We start from the raw sequence: 18,739 nt of genomic DNA, 5'->3' as shown, positions 1-18,739 counted from the left end.
GTCTTCGTAAGAGAGGTGTTCAGCCCTCAGAGCGTTTTTGGGGTTCTTGTTCCTCTTACAGTGGTTAAGGGCCAAATGATTGCCCTGTGTCAACTGTGGGGTCAGCAAAGGTGTCTTCTAAAAGACTGTGCTGCAGATTGTAGTGGATTCGTGTCCTAGATCGTGCTTTCCCTTACGGTTTGCTGCAGCTTCCCGCAGGAACTGGCAGGATCTGCAGGGCGAGGGACCAGACAAAGTGCCCTAGGTTCGGTCTGACAGCAGGGGAGGCGGTTTGTTGTGTCTCGGTGATCACACTGTGAGCTTTTTCTCCCGTTCTTTGCAAATACTGGCCCGGAGCTAAAGCCTTGAAACCGGAAGTGCAAAGTTGGCAGCTCCTGATCGGATGGTTCCAGCGCTGGGAGCACACGGCTCTGGCTCAGTTCCGCTGCTCCCCGTTCTGAAGCCTGTCCTCGCCCTGGCGCTAGCTGCCAAAGCGAGCTCCGACCCTCCCGGGGCGGGGCGGCGGAGCGCGGGCAGCACCCCCGGCGGGGCGGAGGCGGGCAGCCCCGGTCCCAGCCCGTCCCGTGGCCAGCTTTAAAGGCGGCGGGGCGGGCGGCGGCGGCGGCGGCACCATGCGGCGGGAGCTCGGCGTCCTCGGCTGCTGCCTGGCGCTGCTGCTGCTGCCGCAGCTGCTGCCCGCGGAGCGGGGCTCCCCGCGCCGCCTGCGCCGGCAGCCGCGCCCGCCCGGGAGCCGCTCCGGGGGCCTCGCCGCCGCAGGTACCGGCCGGCCCGGGGGTGATCCCGCCGCTCGCTCCCTGCCTCCCTCCCTGCTGCACTCGCCGCTCTTCCAGCGCTGCTTCTGCTCCCTGTGCCTGACGTGCTGAGCTGCCCAGGGCACTGCCGGGAACCTGCGCCCCACGGCACCTCCCTGTAGCTGCAGTGGTCCGAGGACCGCTCGCTTGCAGGGGCAAGTGCTAACTGCTTTTTCTTGTGCAAAACTGGCCTTGCTAATCTCTAAACCCGACGTAGCTCTTCCCTACCTGGGTTCACTTCTTGAAACGTCTTTATTTCAGAGCCATGGAAGGATCAGGCTACTGAAAACGTTTTGGGTTTTTTTCCCCTTAATCTGAAACGTAATTTTTTTCTCCTTACAAGCCTTGTACTAGTTTTTTGTTTGTTTTTGTTTTTTTTTTTTTTTTTTGGACATGAGTTATGAGTCTTTTTCTTCCATGACTTGAGCTACATGTCCATGCGCAAACATTTCATTTTCTCAGCTTCCCAGAGGGCACAAAGCCATTCTTCTAAATCATTATGCAAAAAACTGAGCTGTGGAATGCGTGTAGAACTGTCTATAACACACCTGGAGGGCATCCTAGCTCCATCCAGTCCATTACTCTGTCCAAAGGCAAAATCAACTCTGTTGCTGTGTTTCCTGATAGGAGTAAGCTCTACCTGCACAATTTGATTTTTTTCCTTCCTTTTTCACAAGAGAAAAAAAGTTTTTTAATGCATTGGAAGCAAAGTTTTGGCTTTTCTGTTTCTGTGTAGATTTCTATGTCAATGAGGAATTTTGGAAGCTAGAAATCTCTGTAAATGTTTGTGGTTTTTTTACATGTAAAATCGCTTCAAAAGTAATTTCATTTTTTTTTCTCTGCTCTAGAAGCCTTAGGACAGTAACAACTTATAAAGAAGCCCTTATCTCAGCACTGTTTGCATCTTTTTCCTGTTGGCTGCTATTTCTTCTTGTTGTGTACTTTGGTTTGTGAGTTACAAACAAGAAATAATTCCTAATCATCAATCTGTATTGTTAGGACCTGTTCATGATGTAATCTAGCCTGTTGTTTTACCATCTTATTTCTGTAATTTATAAAAATGGAATTCAGGCTTTATCTTTACGAAAATAAAAAGTAAGTACATTATATACGATTGCTAAATTCCTGCATTGGCTGTTACATGTGAACACAACCCTTTGTTTCGAGGATAGTTAGACATCTTCTGAGCTCAAATGTAGGCCTATCAGTTACTGCTTAGAAAAATTCAGTTACTGGTTACTTGTCAAAATTAACACTTAAGAATTTCTAATGTGTTGCTCACTGTAATTTAAAGCTCTTTAGGAAAGAATGAAGGGTGCCACCATCTATCTGGTAGGAGCAATTTGCCATGACAGCTCTCACTGCCCAAGGGGGAGAGCTCTGGTCCTGTGTAGGAGATGACTGAAATGTCTCCCTTCCCTCTCGACAGATGCTGCCTGCAAGAACCGGCCCCTCGACCTCGTCTTCATCATAGACAGCTCCCGCAGTGTCCGACCTGAAGAGTTTGAGAAAGTGAAAATCTTCTTGTCAAAAATGATTGATACTCTGGACATCGGTGAAAGAACAACCCGTGTGGCAGTCATGAATTATGCCAGCACTGTTAAAGTAGAGTTCCCTCTCCGGACCTACTTTGATAAAGCATCGATGAAAGAGGCTATATCGCACATTGAGCCCTTGTCTGCTGGCACAATGACCGGCCTTGCCATCCAAACTGCCATGGATGAAGTCCTCACGGAGGAAATGGGCACCCGGCCAGCAACCTTCAATATCCCCAAGGTAGTCATTATTGTGACAGATGGACGGCCACAAGACGAGGTTCAAGACGTGGCAGCAAGAGCCCGGATCGCTGGCATCGAGATCTATGCAATTGGGGTAGACCGGGCAGACATGCAGTCCCTGAGGATAATGGCCAGTGAACCACCGGATGAACATGTCTTCTATGTGGAGACCTACGGTGTGATCGAAAAGCTGACATCACAGTTCAGAGAGACTTTCTGTGGTAAGGCGGTCAGCCCAACAGGACAGTCTAATTTGGCTCCTTTTGGCTTCTACTGTGGTCCTACTCCCTCAGAAAGCAGTGTTTCTTTTTCAGAAGTGTTATGCATTTGCCATCTATTGAACAAACAAGCCAATCCTTTTATTCAGTGGAGGCCAAGTAATGACCTTTAATTTTCAGTGATGACCTTACTGTGCAAGTAACAGATCTGACTTCAGAGGACCTTTTTTGTTCCTAGTTGATCTGATTTAGTGCAAGAGAAAGCAGGTCAATCTGGCTTTGATTTGGCTACGTATTTTTACTGACTTACTCAGAGCCCACACTGGAGCTGTGCAGTCTCCTCATGTCTTTTCTCATCTCACTGGGAAGCAAGTAGGGTGGGAGTGTGGTGCTGAAGGGTTTCTTATAGAGTCAGAGTAAGAAAATCAGTGTAGCAGTTGAACAACCACTCTAGCTGGAGAAATTTGGTGCAGGATGAAGTGCCCAAACAAAAAAGCAGCTCATCTCCGGATGGGCTTTCACTCTGCAGGCATTGCTGGCCATTGCTGGTGAGCCAGACTTGGACCTTTCTCTGTTTCTCTGCAACTTGATTTAGACAGAGAACTGTGGGACAGGTTGAATTAGCTTAGCTTTTTCAGGGCTGCTCTTGGAAAAATGATAGATGTCTATTTGGTTTGTGCTAGGACTCCACTTGTAATCTTAGGCCAGTGTGAGTTGTTATTCTCATTTACAGAAGAAACAGGTCATGTACCTGGAGTATTTAGAACTTCCTATAGATAGCTATGACACAGTCCTACTCACAAAAGTCAAATTACAACATTTTAACTGTTAAAAAGTCATATGAAGTAGAATTTTCTAGTAGATTTCTAAGGAAATTTCTTGTAAAAGGTGTCTCCATCAAGTAATGGCTAAAATTGGGTGAAAAGAACATTATAAGAGAATTAAAATAACAGCCATTGCCTCAGGAACTTGGTTGGCAATGTCTTACTTTGTTATTTCAGAACCTTACTAAAAATTACCACCATACCTCTTGAATACATTCGGAGTGAATAGATGGCTTTTTCTAGGTATGAAATAAATGTGTAGAACTATCTGCAGGCAGGACACTTTACCCAATAATTAACATAGTAAAAGCCTTGAGGTTTGGTTTGACATCATGTTGGGTTGCTGATGTGACCAGACCCTCACTCTGGTAGCTGGAAGGGTACAAGTGCCCATCTAGCTGGACAGGTATGTGTGCTGTGAACATAGCACTAATTCTCCACTTATGTTCTTGCCAAAGCAAGTCCTTTCATAGCACCATAGAAAAATCTCTTGTTCTTAAGAGTAAACTCACTGTTTATTGTGCCAGAGTATAGAAATTATGGTCTCACTAGGCTGGAGGATAAATCAAAGAGAGCTCACACATACACACTTCCAGTGTAACTGAGTGCAGTTAGCCAGGATCTGTGGGATTCATGAACAGGGTAAACGGAATAGTTTTTAAAAAGGTTCCCACAAACCAAATGAATCTAAAAGGTTCTTGTAAGACTTTGTGGATAAACTGGGTCTTTTCCAGCTGCAGGCTGCTTTTTGGTCAGAAATCTAGCCCCACCAGCGACAATTAGGATTTTCTTTGCTTTGGCCAAGGCAAATAAATTTGTTTGTAGGGTGAACCAAGAACAGTGAAACTAATGTTCAGGGGCAAAATGGTTGGCTAACATCAAGTTCTTGATGCATTGAGAGCATCGTTCAACATGAGACCATCCTGGAAGTGGAAAATCTTAGTCTTGAATCTGTGTCCAAGTCAGTGGAGGCTAGACTTTCCTACCACAGAAATCTGACCATTTGAGTCTGAGCTTCTCAGTTATGTTTGAAAATATCACCCACAGATTTTGTTCATAAGTCATGGAGATGAATTCTCCTATTCCCAAGGGTGTAGCAGAATGAAAAGATGCTGGATTGGTTTCAGATTTGTTTTTACAAATGGAAGGACAAGACCTTATAAGCTTATTAGGGGACATCAAAATTGTCAATTTTTTAGAAAAAGGGAAGTGTTGCCTTGCATTCAGAAATACACGAGAAGATTCAAGCACTCTGTCTTCTCATTTCTTAACTCACCACTATGGCTTTCCAGTTTGATTTTACCAGTAGTCCATAGCCACATTGCAAGAGAGTATTTAGGTTTCCTTTACAGTCTGTGGGGAGAAACAGAAGCACCAAAGAAGTGGCAGATCTAAAGCTAGATATACTTGAGAAAAACTAATCGGTAATTAATAAGTTATTTGGTTAGACCAGCTGTAAAGGAAAAGACTGTCAACACATATAGTGCATTGCAGAGATGGCCCAGCATTACCACAGTTGTGTCATGTGTCCTGTCACCACAGCACACATGGATCAGCTGTCATCCATCACACTGCTTTTCCAATCACTGTTTGCTGTTTTCTCAGTCTGATGGGGCAGATGACCTTACTGCTTGCTGAGGAATTAGCTAGTCCCCAAAAATTCAATCTCATTTTGTAGTTTGCAGTTTCAGCTTCTCAGCTCTTTGAGGTTTGGACAATTATTTCTGTACTGTCCTTTAATTCAGAGATCCATGTGCCTGTAAAGCTACCTTACTGTAGAAACTTTTTCCTCCATATCTTCTTTTGGTCTTGACTTTTTAATCTGATCGGTCAGGGCAACTGCAGCCCTCACACCCCCATTTGGAATGGTGGGGTTTTTTGCTGGCTGATACATCTAGATTATCATGACACAGACACTTTTTTTATCCCTGAGGAGACAGTGTGTTATCCTAGCACCTCTGAGCCATTTTTCTTGTCCTCCTGGTCTTGAAGTTCTTTCTGTTGCTATTTTTGTTATTATTTTATTTTATTTTATTTATTTTATTTTATTTTATTTTATTTTATTTTATTTTATTTTATTTTATTTTATTTTATTATTTTCTGTTGCATTTCAGTTTACATGGGAGTTTTTTACAGTGCAGCAGGAATTAATAAATCAGGTTGCATGCCAGTGAGCAGAAGTTAGTAAGCTGCCAGACAGTGACATACATTTTGGGATTATTTCAGCTGCTTGTCTGTAATAGAAAGAGACTGGATAAAAATGACCAGGTCTTTTTCATTGCTGAGTTCTCATTTCCAGTGTTATGTTACAAAATGCTTAAAATCTCTCCCTGTTGCGCAATTTTCATCCATCCTGGCTGCCACCTCAGGTGTTGTGTTACTTCAATGCAGTTGTTCCAGTGTCAGTCATGACCTCTTCTGGCTATAGAATGATGCAAAAGATGCCTGTAACTTTCTGTGACAGTGACACAGCACTGACGTTTACTGCTACTAATCCAGCAAACAGTGCAAGATGTACTTTTGTAAGCATAAATTATTCATGACTGGTTCTTTCCTTGGGGATAACTGAAATTCTTTTTCTGTAAATACCCTTTGGAGCTGTGAATGTGTGTGCACTTGGAGCCCATGACTGTGAGCAGATCTGTGTGAGCAACAGTGGATCCTACCTTTGTGATTGCTATGAAGGCTATGCTCTGAATCCAGATAAAAGAACCTGCTCAGGTATTACTCCTTCAGTAAATATGCTCAACTAGAAAAATACCACTTTTTAACACCATAATGGGATTTGAGAAGCTACTTGTGTATTTCTGTTGAAATAATGAACATCTGTATCTTAAATAATAAATAAAACTTTGCTGCAAGTATGGTGAGAAATAGTTTGATTCTATCACCATCCTTGTTATCTGTATGCCTACAGATACATTCATTAGGGCCAGATGACATAACAAAGTCTTCAGATGTAGACACTGTATAGATACTTTCTCCTACCAGTTACTCTAATTCTTCCAATTACTATTGCAGTTTCTGAGCTGATTCCAAATCTATCTGATAATGTGAATATGCACTCCATCTTTAACTGCTTTATATTAACAGTTACTTGTTTTAACATGTGTTTTGCAGCTGTGGACATATGTGCACCTGGAAGACACGACTGTGATCAGATCTGTGTGAGAAAAAACGGATCCTATGTCTGTAACTGCTATGAGGGCTACACCCTGAATTCAGACAGGAAGACTTGCTCACGTAAGAGTTAAAGGCTACTTTAATATATGAAATTTATGGAGACATGGACATGTTTTCTGCGAGTTACCCTCATTGTTTCTAGTTGAAAAATTGCTTACAGACATCAACACTTAAAATAAGAGTTGACCTGGAGCCTTTTCCCTTGGTTCCAATAACAGCAGCATTGCATTTTTCTTTAAATGCATTGATTAAAAAAATGCAATGTGGCACTTACCTACCACTTTATGGTCTTCATAGTACTTCATAAACTTAGTCCCTCAGAGAGAATGAACCTACTTGGAGATGCCCTCCAGCACTGTGTCTCCACTGGAGAGTGAGTGCCACAGGTCCATAGAGAACTTAGAGCCTCATGATTTTCCCATGTCCTCTCCATCTTTCCTGTTGAAACATGGGGGTTTTTACAGCTTGCTGCTTCTGCTCCCAAAGTTGCGTAGGGTTCTGCTATACAGCAACCCTGGACAGCAGCTTCTTCCTTTTCTACTCCTTGAACTGGCACTCTGAAAAAAATTGCTTATTATAAAAACTTTTTTCTCTCCAAATACTTCTCTCTGTTGTTTCTTTCAATCCAGAAGTTTTCATCAGCACCAGCCTTAGGGTAGCTATTTTATAACTGGTAAGTGCACCCCTCCGTTTAACAGCACATAAGCATTCTTCCCACTTAAGTTTTCACTCTTCTTATTTGTGAACAGAGAACATAATCTTCTTGTAGTCCTGCTTATTGGTGCATTTGTGTTTTTCTCAGTATGGTGTTTTAGCTTCATACTTACTGGGCATATTCAGCACGGTTATAATTGCTCGTGAAAATCAGACTTGTGTGAGATGTGGTGTAATAATGTCTTGCAGTCCTGGTATCTGCCTCCTGCATTAAATAATTAGTAACTGAATTTAGTTGTCTGCAGCATAATATAATAATGTAGTAGGGTGCTGGTTGAATCCTAATTAGAATCCTAATTAAATTGTATTTATGAATGTTGAAGAATTTAAAATGCTTGAGTGTCTGGGAGGGATTAATAGGTTTCTTTTCTAAAACATGGTTCACCACAGCCACCGACATGTGTGCACCTGGAAGGCATGATTGTGCACAGGTGTGTTTGAATAATGATGGATCCTACAGCTGTGACTGCTATGAAGGATACACTCTGAATGCAGACAAGAAGACTTGCTCAGGTGAGACCTGATTAGGGAAATACTGTGTTCAGCTAAAAGCAAGTAGCTCTTAAAAAACAGGTTAATTTGTGTTATTTCTCTGATAAATTATTCAAGAGTTTCTCATCCATGCAGGTTTTTGTGATGTAACAAAAACAGTCTAGGTCCAGGAGGGGTCTTCACTTTTCTGTTTTTAATTTTTCTTTCAATTTGTTCTTTCTTTCCATCATTCTTTCTTTCCTTGTGCATTACTGGACCTCCTTACTGCATAGATATCCAAATAGGTTAGATGATCTTGAGGTCCTTTCCAACCCTAACTATTCTATGATTCTATGAAATATAGGAACTCCCTCTCAACTTGCCCTTTCAGAGCTGATGTGTTAAATTTGGCAGAAATCATCAGCCTCACACATAAGGTGCCCACTTTGTAACTGGCAGCGGGTGCCAAGTCTCATTTTTATTCAGCAGCCATGTATACTCTTCTGTTTATGATGTTTTCACTCTGTGAAACAGTGTCTTACTCAAACCAATTAAAGCTGAAATCATGCCAAATAATTTCTTAAAATCCAGTTATTTCTTCTCTGAAATTCCTTTGGATAATTACTTTGCAGCTGGATCACTGCTAAATCAATTCCTTTTGCAATCTGTTATAACTGCAAAATAGTGTTGCCAATATTCCAAAAATTGTGTTAATTTTATGATGCTGATTGCAAGATGGAAACACTCTTTGATTTCCCTGCTATGGCTAATAGTGTGCTGACATGCAATAAAAAGATCCTGGTTTGATTCTAAATGAAGATATATTGGCAAAAGGGAACTACTAACACCAGTTTAAAAGTCTGAATTTTTGGGTATTGGCTAATATTCTTCTCTCCTCATGTTGTCTACCTTAGCTGTGGACATGTGTGAACCCGGAAGGCATGACTGTGAGCAGGTCTGTGTGAGACACGATCTGTCCTATACTTGTGACTGCTACGAAGGCTACAACCTGAACCCAGACAAGAAGACTTGCTCAAGTAAGAGCAGATTGCTGTTCTATATCCCCCATACCCTCTCCAGCTCAGTACATGTATTGAAATAGAATCATAGAATCATAGAATAGTTAGGGTTGGAAAGGACCTTAAGATCACCTAGTTCCAACCCTCCTGCCACGGCCAGGGACACCTCACACTAAACTATGCCACCCAAGGCTTCATCCAACCCGGCCTTGAACACCACCAGAGATGGAGCATACACAGCTTCCCTGGGCAACCCATTCCAGTGCCTCACCACCCTAACAGGAAAGAACTTCCTCCTTATATCCAATCTAAACTTCCCCTGTTGAAGTTTTAACCCATTACCCCTTGTCCTATCACTACAGTCCCTAATGAACAGTCCACCCCCAGCATCCCTATAAGCCCCTCTTCAGATACTGGAAGGCTGCTATGAGGTCCCCATGCAGCCTTCTCTTCTCCAGGCTGAACAGCCCCAACTTTCTCAGCCCATCTTCATACAGGAGGTGCTCCAGTCCCCTGATCATCCTCGTGGCCCTCCTCTGGACTTGTTCCAACAGTTCCATGTCCTTTTTATGTTGACACCAGAAGTGCACACAATACTCCAGGTGAGGTTTCACAAGAGCAGAGTAGAGGGGCAGGATCACCTCCTTTGACCTGCTGGTCACACTCCTTTTGATGCAGCCCAGGATATGTTTGGCTTTCTGGGCTGCGAGCGCACACTGAAGCCGGCTCATGTTCATTTTCTCATCTACCAACACCCCCAAGTCCTTCTCTGCAGGGCTGCTTTGCCCAGCCTGTAGCTGTGCCTGGGATTGCTCTGACCCAGGTGCAGGACCTTGCACTTGGCATGGTTAAACTTCATCAGGTTGGCATCAGCCCACCTCACAAGCGTGTCAAGGTCCCTCTGGATGGCATCCCTTCCCTCCAGCATATCAATCGAACCACACAGCTTGGTGTCATCGGCAAACTTGCTGAGGGCGCACTCAATCTCACTGTCCATGTCAGCGATGAAGATGTTGAACAAGACTGGTCCCAACACCGATCCCTGAGGGACACCACTTGTTACTGGTCTCCAGCCAGACATTGAGCCATTGACCACAACTCTTTGCATGTGGCCGTCCAGCCAGTTCTTTGTCCACCGAGTGTTCCATCTATCAAATTGATGTCTCTCCAATTTAGAGAGACGGATGTCATGTGGGACAGCGTCGAACACTTTGCACAAGTCCAGGTAGATGACATCAGGTTCTCTGCCCCTGTCCATCAGTTCCGTAGCCCCATCATAGAAGGCCACCAAATTGGTCAGGGAGGATTTCCCCTCAGTGAAGCCATGCTGGCTGTCACCAAGCACCTTGTTGTTTTTCATGTGCCTTAGCATGCTGTCCAGGAGAATGTGCTCCAAGATTTTGCCAGGCACAGAGGTGAGACTGACTGGTCTGTATTTCCCCAGGTCTTCCATTTTCCCCTTCTTGAAAATGGGGGTTATATTTCCCTTTTTCCAGTCGTGGGGAACTTCACCTGACTGCCATGATTTTTCAAATATGATGGCCAGTGGCTTAGCAACTTCATTTGCCAGCTCCTTCAGGACCCACAGATGGATTTCATCAGGTCCCATGGACTTGTGCACATTCAGGTTCTTAAGATGGTCTCAAACCAGATCCTCTTCTACAGTGGGCCTAGGGTCTTCATTCTCACAGTCCCAGCTCTCATTAGAAGGACTGGATCTGTTTGACAAATTTACACATGCATTCACATGTTATAACACAGTTCTGTATCACTTTGCCTTTACCACTTTGAGCAACATTCAGAGATACAGAAGCACTTTATATGTAACAATGCTAGTAACTGCTTACCATTTGGCCTTTATCATCTTAAAACTAAAGCCTTCACTCTCTCTATATATAAAATATGCAATATTCAGTTAGCCTAGATCTGAGACATAATTAAAGAGAGAAGAGTTGGTGTTAGTCACACAGTAAAACACTTTGCTGTACTGTGAATCTGTGAATCTCCATGCAGGAGACAGTTTGATGTGATGTCCTCCCCTCCCAACTGAATTTCATGTTGCTGTTTGTTTCATTAGCCTCTCAGGGACTTTGTGTCATAGTAAATATGCAATCATTTTAGAAGGGAATTTTCCTTCCCTTCCTGGTCTCCTGACTAAAGTTACTGTGTACTGGAAACTTTTCCTAGCATGCCTTTGGAGGTGGTCTAGCACTTCACATCTGGTGAGGCCAGGCAGCTGTGATCCAAGTGAACACAGATTGTACAAAGTAATCATAGTCAGACTGGAAGGGACCTCAAGAGGTACCTAGTATGATTTCTGGTTCAGAGCAGGAATAACTTGCCATTACACCACGTGGCTAAGAACCCCATGTAAGAGCAAAGTTATAAAATAGGTGGATATAGCCAAATGCCATCTGTAAATATAGTAGTTTTTAATAGGTCTGGGCTTAAACAGTGTAACAGTATACTTAAACAGTAAAATGCACTATTAAAACATAACTCTAGCATGTTTGGTATGACTTGTTGAGCATCCCAGTGGCAATACGAGTGTCCAAGATTTTGAATATCAAATACTGGAGGACTCTGCATTTCACAGAAGAACTGTAGAAGACTTCAGGGTACCCTTGGGCAGTTGCCAAGGTTGGCTGGAAAAGTAATTTTGTTAAAATGGACATAATCCAAGGAGGATCTGTATCTAGATCTGTATCTGTCATTGGAGAATTTCATTTGAAACATAAAAAAACCCCTGGCAGTTGGTTAGAAACCAGCCACGTTGCTGTGGTATTTTGAGCTGGCCTTCCTCCAACTGACTCTTGAACAGCTCTTCTTTGTACATTGACCATAAAGCCTGTGAAATGTTCCAAAGAAGGAAGCTGAACAAATACCGGTTCAGTGGAATCAAGGAGACACCAGTTTCAACACTGGCTCTAAGACTAAGTAATTTCTCCATGCTAGAAATGAATTTGTTCATAGACTTTGCAGTTTCCCTGCAAAATGGAAGTATCGATGGCATGGTTGAGAAACAAAAAAAGAACCCAAAATTCAGAAAAAAAAAAAAGAGATATTGTATCCAGGTATAATATTTCTATTGCTTTACTGTTATAATGCTCACCTTATTTGTTTTGCATTTATCAGCTATACATTTATATATCTACAGAAAAAATTACTGAATAATCTGCTGTCATTGCCTTTGGAGGCAATGTAAAAAAAAGCATGTATAAAGAGACAGATATTACATGCAGGTACTACCTCTTGATAACCTGTTGAAAGGGTATTTCATACTTGTGGGTCCTCTTTAAGAAGGCTCTACCTTTGGAAGCTTATTATTCTGGTCTCACATGTAGATGGTAATCTCACTACAGTACTTGTGCTTCTGTAGCTGTTGATGTGTTTGTTATAAGCCTGCAGCAAGTGGTACAGCTTAACTCTTATTTTCTTTGTAGAATAGGTGAAGTTAGATTGCCTTTCACGTAGCTAAGAACTCACATTATACCACAATGAAATTATCATCTCTGAGCCCTTTGTGATCATCCCTGGTCTTGTGGTGGATTATGGCAAAAAAGGAATTCTTCAGGACAGCTGAGGCTAGTCCCCTGTAAATTTGGAAGACTGAGGGCAAGACCTAGGAACAGATTCAATGGAACCACTGTGGAGTAGGGCAATGCTTGCTTTCTCTTGCTTAACAGATTAATGACTTCTCTGTCATACTATCTGGCTCCTCAATTAATACTGCTGTGCCTTTCTACTAGATTTTAAATTCATTTTGGCCTGTTTGAATAGGTTGTTCCCTCTGTCCATATTCATGTGACATTGGAATGTTCACACCTCTTGAATCAAAAATTATACTCCTTATGCATGTATATTGCCAATGTTACAAACCAGTAGTACTTGTGGGGTGATACACATTGTATCTATGATACACATTGATAATCTAGCTGAATTCTATTGCTTAGTATTTTAAATGAATGAATGTGTTCCTGCTTTCATTTTTGTATTATTTACCAGTGGCAAATTACATTCTTCTTCTTTCTTCCCAAGCTGAGATTTCAGTATCTAATTCCATCTACAACTCAGAAACTGATGGAAACTGACGAATCTCTGACAGTGACTGACTCTTTATGGGGTTAAAATCACTACGTGCCTTCCTGCTTAACTTGCAAAACTCCCGGAGGCTTAACTTTGGACTAATGCATTCTCAGGAGTGCTGGGTTTGGCAATGATTGGTACCCTAAATGCCATTACAGTCCAGCTTTGACAAGGCAGCAACCTTGACTTTGTATAGATTTAGATTCTATTTAGATACATTTAGATATAAGTAAGAAATTCTTCACTGCGAAGGTGGTGAGGCACTGGCACAGGTTGCCCAGAGAAGCTGTGGCTGCCCCATCCCTGGCAGTGCTCAAGGCCAGGGGCTTTGAGGAACCTGGTCTAGTGGAATTTGTGTCTCCCCACCAGCCCTCGTCCCTCCTTCCCAGCTGCCCTGGGTTTCAGTGCTTGCTATAGTCTCACAGCATGAGGCCAACTCCCATTGCAGAATCAAGTGTTTTCCTGGGATTTAAGTGTTTGATAACTGTTATAAATATTGTAAATGTTGTTTTCTTTCTTAGGAGCCATAACAAGCAGTCTCGTAACTACTGAAGAGTCCTGTAAGTGTGAAGCCATAGCTGCCCTGCAGGACTCAGTCACCTCACGCCTTGAAGCTCTGTCTACAAAATATATCCTTTTTCTTATATGATCTTCTGCATTCAGCTATTTACTAGTATTTTAGAGGTATCTGTTTTGATACAAGCTGTGGAATGAAAATACCTTAACACAGAAAGTATTTTCATGGTGATTTTAGAAATATTATAGAGCAAAATCTCGTTTATTTCAAATACTACGTTCTCACATTTTATTGAAGGGCTTTAGTACCAAGATAAAGATAAAATACATATACCCACAACCCCTACGTTATATATGCTATGTTGCACTGCTTTAGTCATAATTTTTCCAGATGACTTTTACTGTTACAGCAAATGCTTACTTTTGATCCCTCCTATTACGTCCCAAATTTTAAAGACAACTTCACAGACAGGGTGAACACAGTCCCATCAGCTGCAGTATTCCTCTGCATCCCACCTCTGCAGGCAGGCATTGTACCAGGCAATTTTGATGGACCTTCTTGTTTTCCATGAAAATGTGCTAACCTATGAATATCCAGCTGCTGGGATATAGGAGAATGGGAGAGCTTCAAGGCAGGGTGATGATGTTGGAGGCAAAGCTTGGTTCCATGAGACATCCAAGTAGAGGCTGTTGGGTGTAAGCCCAACATTTTACAAACGTGGGAGAGGAAAAAGCAAACAAAAAAGTGAAAGTAGTGAACTCTGGACCACAGCAAACCTGAATGATGTAATAAATGCCCTCAGATGGCATAGCAGGAGCTAGTAACTGGAAGTTAAAGCTGGTCAAACTGTGATTCATCATAAGGCGCAACTTTTAGATGTGACAGTGGTTGATCACAGTTTGCCAAAGATTTGCCAAAGATTGTGACAGATTTTCCTCACTGGAAATTTTTGAGACTGCGTGCTTTTTTCTTGTAAAAGATGCTCTTGTTCAAACAGGAATTGATTTAGATGAGCGCTATGCCTGTGGTTGTCATCCTGATCCCTGGGGCTTCAAAATCAAGGAAGAGTGGGGTATCTAGGATTAATCAAAGAAGGAGAGCAAACTAGTAAGTTTTATATGTGAACTCATTTATACAGATAAACTAATTTCTCAGGTGACCAAAGTTTCTGAAAGGCAAATGAAAACTGCCAATGACACAAGACTTCCCCAGTGCTTGAATAAATTAAGTTATTTTTATAAGATCTGATTGCAAATCCCTCTTCTTGCAGTGTGCTTGGAGTTCAGTCTGGAAAAAGTGAAGGGAAGATACTGATTTTCCTTGGATTGTAATATATAATTCCGTGGAATCCAAGTAGTTAAAGCTGAGCACCAAGATAATGAAACCTGTAACATCATCTCAATAATATCCTGTCCTTCAGAGATCAGTCTTTCTGCCCCAAAGATACGGAATAAAATGCAGTGGTTTCAGATTAGGAATACACTTTATTACAAATAACTGAGGCTTTCTTCCAAAGTTATTCTTTGGTGGTCAATTTGTATCCCTAGCATGCTTTCAAGGCAACCTGGAAAAAGCAGCAGAGACAGTCACCTGCTGCTCTTTAGCTCTGAATGTTACTTGGTCCAACTTATAAGAAATTAGGGTTGCTGAGATCATTTGGGAAGTTGCCAGACATTGACACATCTCTAAAATGTTTTGCAGTCTGTGGTCCATGCATGTATTGATCTCACCTGGAAAACAGACTGTTTGTTGAAAATGTAGCAATGAGAAAGTTTATAGATAAAACAAACCTTGTAGACACTGATATTTTTACCCTTAACAATTGACCACTAGATGAAGTGTCTGAGAAGCTGGAGGCATATCAAGGCAGACAGCAGGTTGTCTGAGCTATCATTCTACTTCAAATACTCTTTCAGAATCAATCCTTTTTATTGAGTTCAGCAAGCTTTATTTTGTTGCACAGCTCACAAAACAGCAGTTGGTTTGTCGTTACTGACAAATAATATGTCAAGAAGACTTCAGGAAGACAACAGACCCTGGATCTTCAAGTGCAGTCACTTTATAACCATAAAGCTATCTGTACCCGCTGTGCTTTGCTGTACAAGCAGTACAGCAGGTACTGCTTTTCTGCAGTAACTGCATTTTTATTATCTTGTTTAAAAGTAAATAAATAAAGGATACAGTATATGACATTGTATCAAACTGAAATGGCAAGGCAGAGTAAATAGTGTGCCCATGTCTTCTATCCATTAAATGAGAAAGTAAGTTGGGATCTTGTAACTTATTTTAATAAAATAAAGTGTATTATGCACACTGAAGTTGGAACGGTTTGTATATCTAACTGAAAAATTATGTGTGTATAAAGGGTTTACCAAAAACCAGGAAACAAAACCTCAAAGACAAAGGAAGCATACATGGCAGACGTTGACAGAATTAAACAGGGGACTATCCCCAAGCCACACAGTTGGAAAAAACCCGTCTTGATTTTAAAACCTGCAAGTCCTTGTTAATATAGATAAAAGGCTTTCAAGTAATTTCAAGTCTTAATAATGTTGTTTGACACTCAGAAGGATAAAGGTGACCTCCAATTTCAGTTTTTTTTATACTGCAAAATTTATGTTTGTTAGTAGTTATTTCTGTCCTCGTTCCATGGACTTTACTGAGACTAGCTGTGTCAGTTTGGCTTGTAGGACAAAACATGCAAGCTAACAATAAAAAAATGTAATCATTAAAGAATCCACTCATTTTGTGCACTTGGCGTTTATAAGTCCAAATACTTTAAAAACTATTTTTAAATACATTTGAAGATGGAGTCAAAACTATGGTTAGAAGAATATATTTTTTTAAGAATTGAAAAATCCAACATATTTTGTATAGATCTGCAATATAGTTACACAAAATATTACATCAGTTGCTGGTATGCCAAGGACATATTATAATGACATCTGTGCTTGCTTCATACCCTGCATATAATAGATACAAACAATTGCAAGGAAAATCAACAGGCAGAAGTTTGGTGACATGGACACTGGGATTGAGTGTGCCCTCAGCAAGTTTGCCGATGACACCAAGATGTGGGGTTTGGTTGATAATGCTGGAGGGAAGGAATGCCATCCAGAGGGACCTTGACACGCTTGTGAGGTGGGCTGATGCCAACCTTATGAAGTTTAACCATGCCAAGTGCAAGGTCCTACACCTGAGTTGGAACAATCCCAGGCACGGCTACAGGTCGGGCAAAGCAGCCCTGCAGAGAAGGACTTGGGGGTGTTGGTAGATGAGAAAATGAACATGAGCCGGCTTCAGTGTGCACTCGCAGCCCAGAAAGCCAACCGTATCCTGGGCTGCATCAAAAGGAGTGTGACCAGCAGGTCAAAGGAGGTGATCCTGCCCCTCTACTCTGCTCTTGTGAAACCTCACTTGGAGTATTGTGTGCACTTCTGGTGTCAACATAAAAAGGACATGTAACTGTTGGAACAAGTCCAGGGGAGGGCCATGAGGATGATCAGGGGACTGGAGCACCTCCCGTATGAAGACAGGCTGAGAAAGTTGGGGCTGTTCAGCCTGGAGAAGAGAAGGCTGCGTGGAGACCTCATAGCAGCCTTCCAGTACCTGAAGGCGGCCTATAGGGATGCTGGGGAGGGACTCTTCTTTAGCAACTATAGTGACAGGACAAGAGGTAACGGGTTAAAACTTAAACAGGGGAAGTTCAGATTGGATATAAGGAAGAAGTTCTTTACTGTGAGGGTGGTGAGGCACTGGAATGGGTTGCCCAGGGAAGCTGTGAATGCTCCATCTCTGGCGGTGTTCAAGGCCAGGTTGGATGAAGCCTTGGGTGACATGGTTTAGTGTGAGGTGTCCCTGGCCATGGCAAGAGGGTTGGAACTAGATGATCTTAAGGTCCTTCCCAACCCTAACTATTCTGTGATTTACCACATTCTCTATACATGTGAGTGAGACTTCAGGTATGTCCATACAGTGATGTGATAATACCAAATAGCACAAGTGAACATGGGACAAAAATGAGACTATAAACTATCCAAGACCGCTGGATTGGTCTGTGGTTGTTATTTTGTGATTTGTTCCCACTGACACTAATTTGCTGTATTTCAATTAAAGTTATCATGGGACAACCTATCTATGCTACACTTGCTTCTTCAAAATGCTGTGCATGCATATTTTTCTGTAAGTCACGGTGTTTTATATTCAGCACTTTGCTTACATTCATGTCCTCTGCTTAGACATGGGTATTATACAAGGATTTGTAGGGCCAGAAGTATGTCTTAGCCTCCATAATTGGTAAGAATAAACAAGTTGTAAATCTAATGCAAGACTTTTCAACTTCTTGGCAACTGGGAGTGGATGACATCAGTCCCATTTACACTAAGGCCAGTTGTCAGATGAGAGGTATAATTTTATGCGATAGTGGAAAATTGTCCTGAAGGCCAGATGTGTCTTGCAAGCTGTCAGCTGGGCAGGCTTTGTTTCATGCACTAGTGTGCATAACTCCATTTTACATTATGACCGATAGCATTTACATTCAATTCCTCTTAGCAACTGTCTTCTTTCAATTTGTGTTTGTGAGTAACAGGTAAAATTCCAAAGTGATATATGTGGTATCTTTAAAATAGGACACACCAGAATGTCTTATTGACTGAAATTTTGATCTGAAATACATATATTCTTGTTGATATTGAATAAGTAATTAAATTATTTTACTTATTGGGGCAGCAAAATTTTCAGACTAATACAGAGAACTGTTGTGAAAATAACTAAATTTGATCTTTTGGATGGTATTTTAAAATTGGTTTTATTCTGATTAGAGTATTTCTGTTGGAAGGGACCTATAACAAGCATCTAGTCCAGCTGCTTGACCTCAGGCATTTTTTAAATAACAGTTAGCTATCTTATTCAGTTAAAACGCTTACAGGGGTTCAGCCAGCTTTGCTTTATAGGTCTGTCTTATGCTTATGCTTCTAAGTTGGCATCAATCAGAAACCTGAATGCCCAGTGCTCCTCACTGCTGCATGTTCATGTAACTTCAATAAGATGATCCGATGGTAACTCATGGCTGGCTCTATTCCTCTACACCTCCAGATAGCCCCTCTGAGGGGAACAGCACTAACCCTGACAAGACACAG

General features: G+C 41.9%; 1 protein-coding gene across 1 annotated transcript; it reads left to right on the top strand.

Annotated features, from left to right (window-relative positions):
* Positions 1-611: 611 nt before the first annotated feature.
* Positions 612-15,919, top strand: MATN3 (matrilin 3). The gene is made up of 8 exons (XM_065679199.1): positions 612-756; positions 2,221-2,790; positions 6,210-6,332; positions 6,732-6,854; positions 7,899-8,021; positions 8,894-9,016; positions 13,606-13,713; positions 15,432-15,919. The coding sequence occupies exons 1-8, from the start codon at positions 612-614 to the stop codon at positions 15,485-15,487; spliced, it is 1,371 nt and encodes a 456-aa protein (XP_065535271.1). The 3' UTR covers positions 15,488-15,919.
* The last annotated feature ends 2,820 nt before the right edge of the window (positions 15,920-18,739 follow it).

Source organism: Lathamus discolor, chromosome 5 (assembly GCF_037157495.1).
Source record: "Lathamus discolor isolate bLatDis1 chromosome 5, bLatDis1.hap1, whole genome shotgun sequence".
NCBI classification, from domain to species: domain Eukaryota; kingdom Metazoa; phylum Chordata; class Aves; order Psittaciformes; family Psittacidae; genus Lathamus; species Lathamus discolor.
This window is presented reverse-complemented; position numbering and strand designations above follow the sequence as displayed.

Excerpts from the sequence above, each read along its gene's own strand:
- MATN3 (XM_065679199.1), top strand. The coding sequence starts at position 612 with ATGCGGCGGGAGCTCGGCGTCCTCGGCTGCTGCCTGGCGCTGCTGCTG. Across the intron at positions 2,791-6,209 it reads GTTCAGAGAGACTTTCTGTG|CTGTGAATGTGTGTGCACTT; the intron begins GTAAGGCGGTCA and ends TACCCTTTGGAG. Across the intron at positions 6,333-6,731 it reads AGATAAAAGAACCTGCTCAG|CTGTGGACATATGTGCACCT; the intron begins GTATTACTCCTT and ends TGTGTTTTGCAG.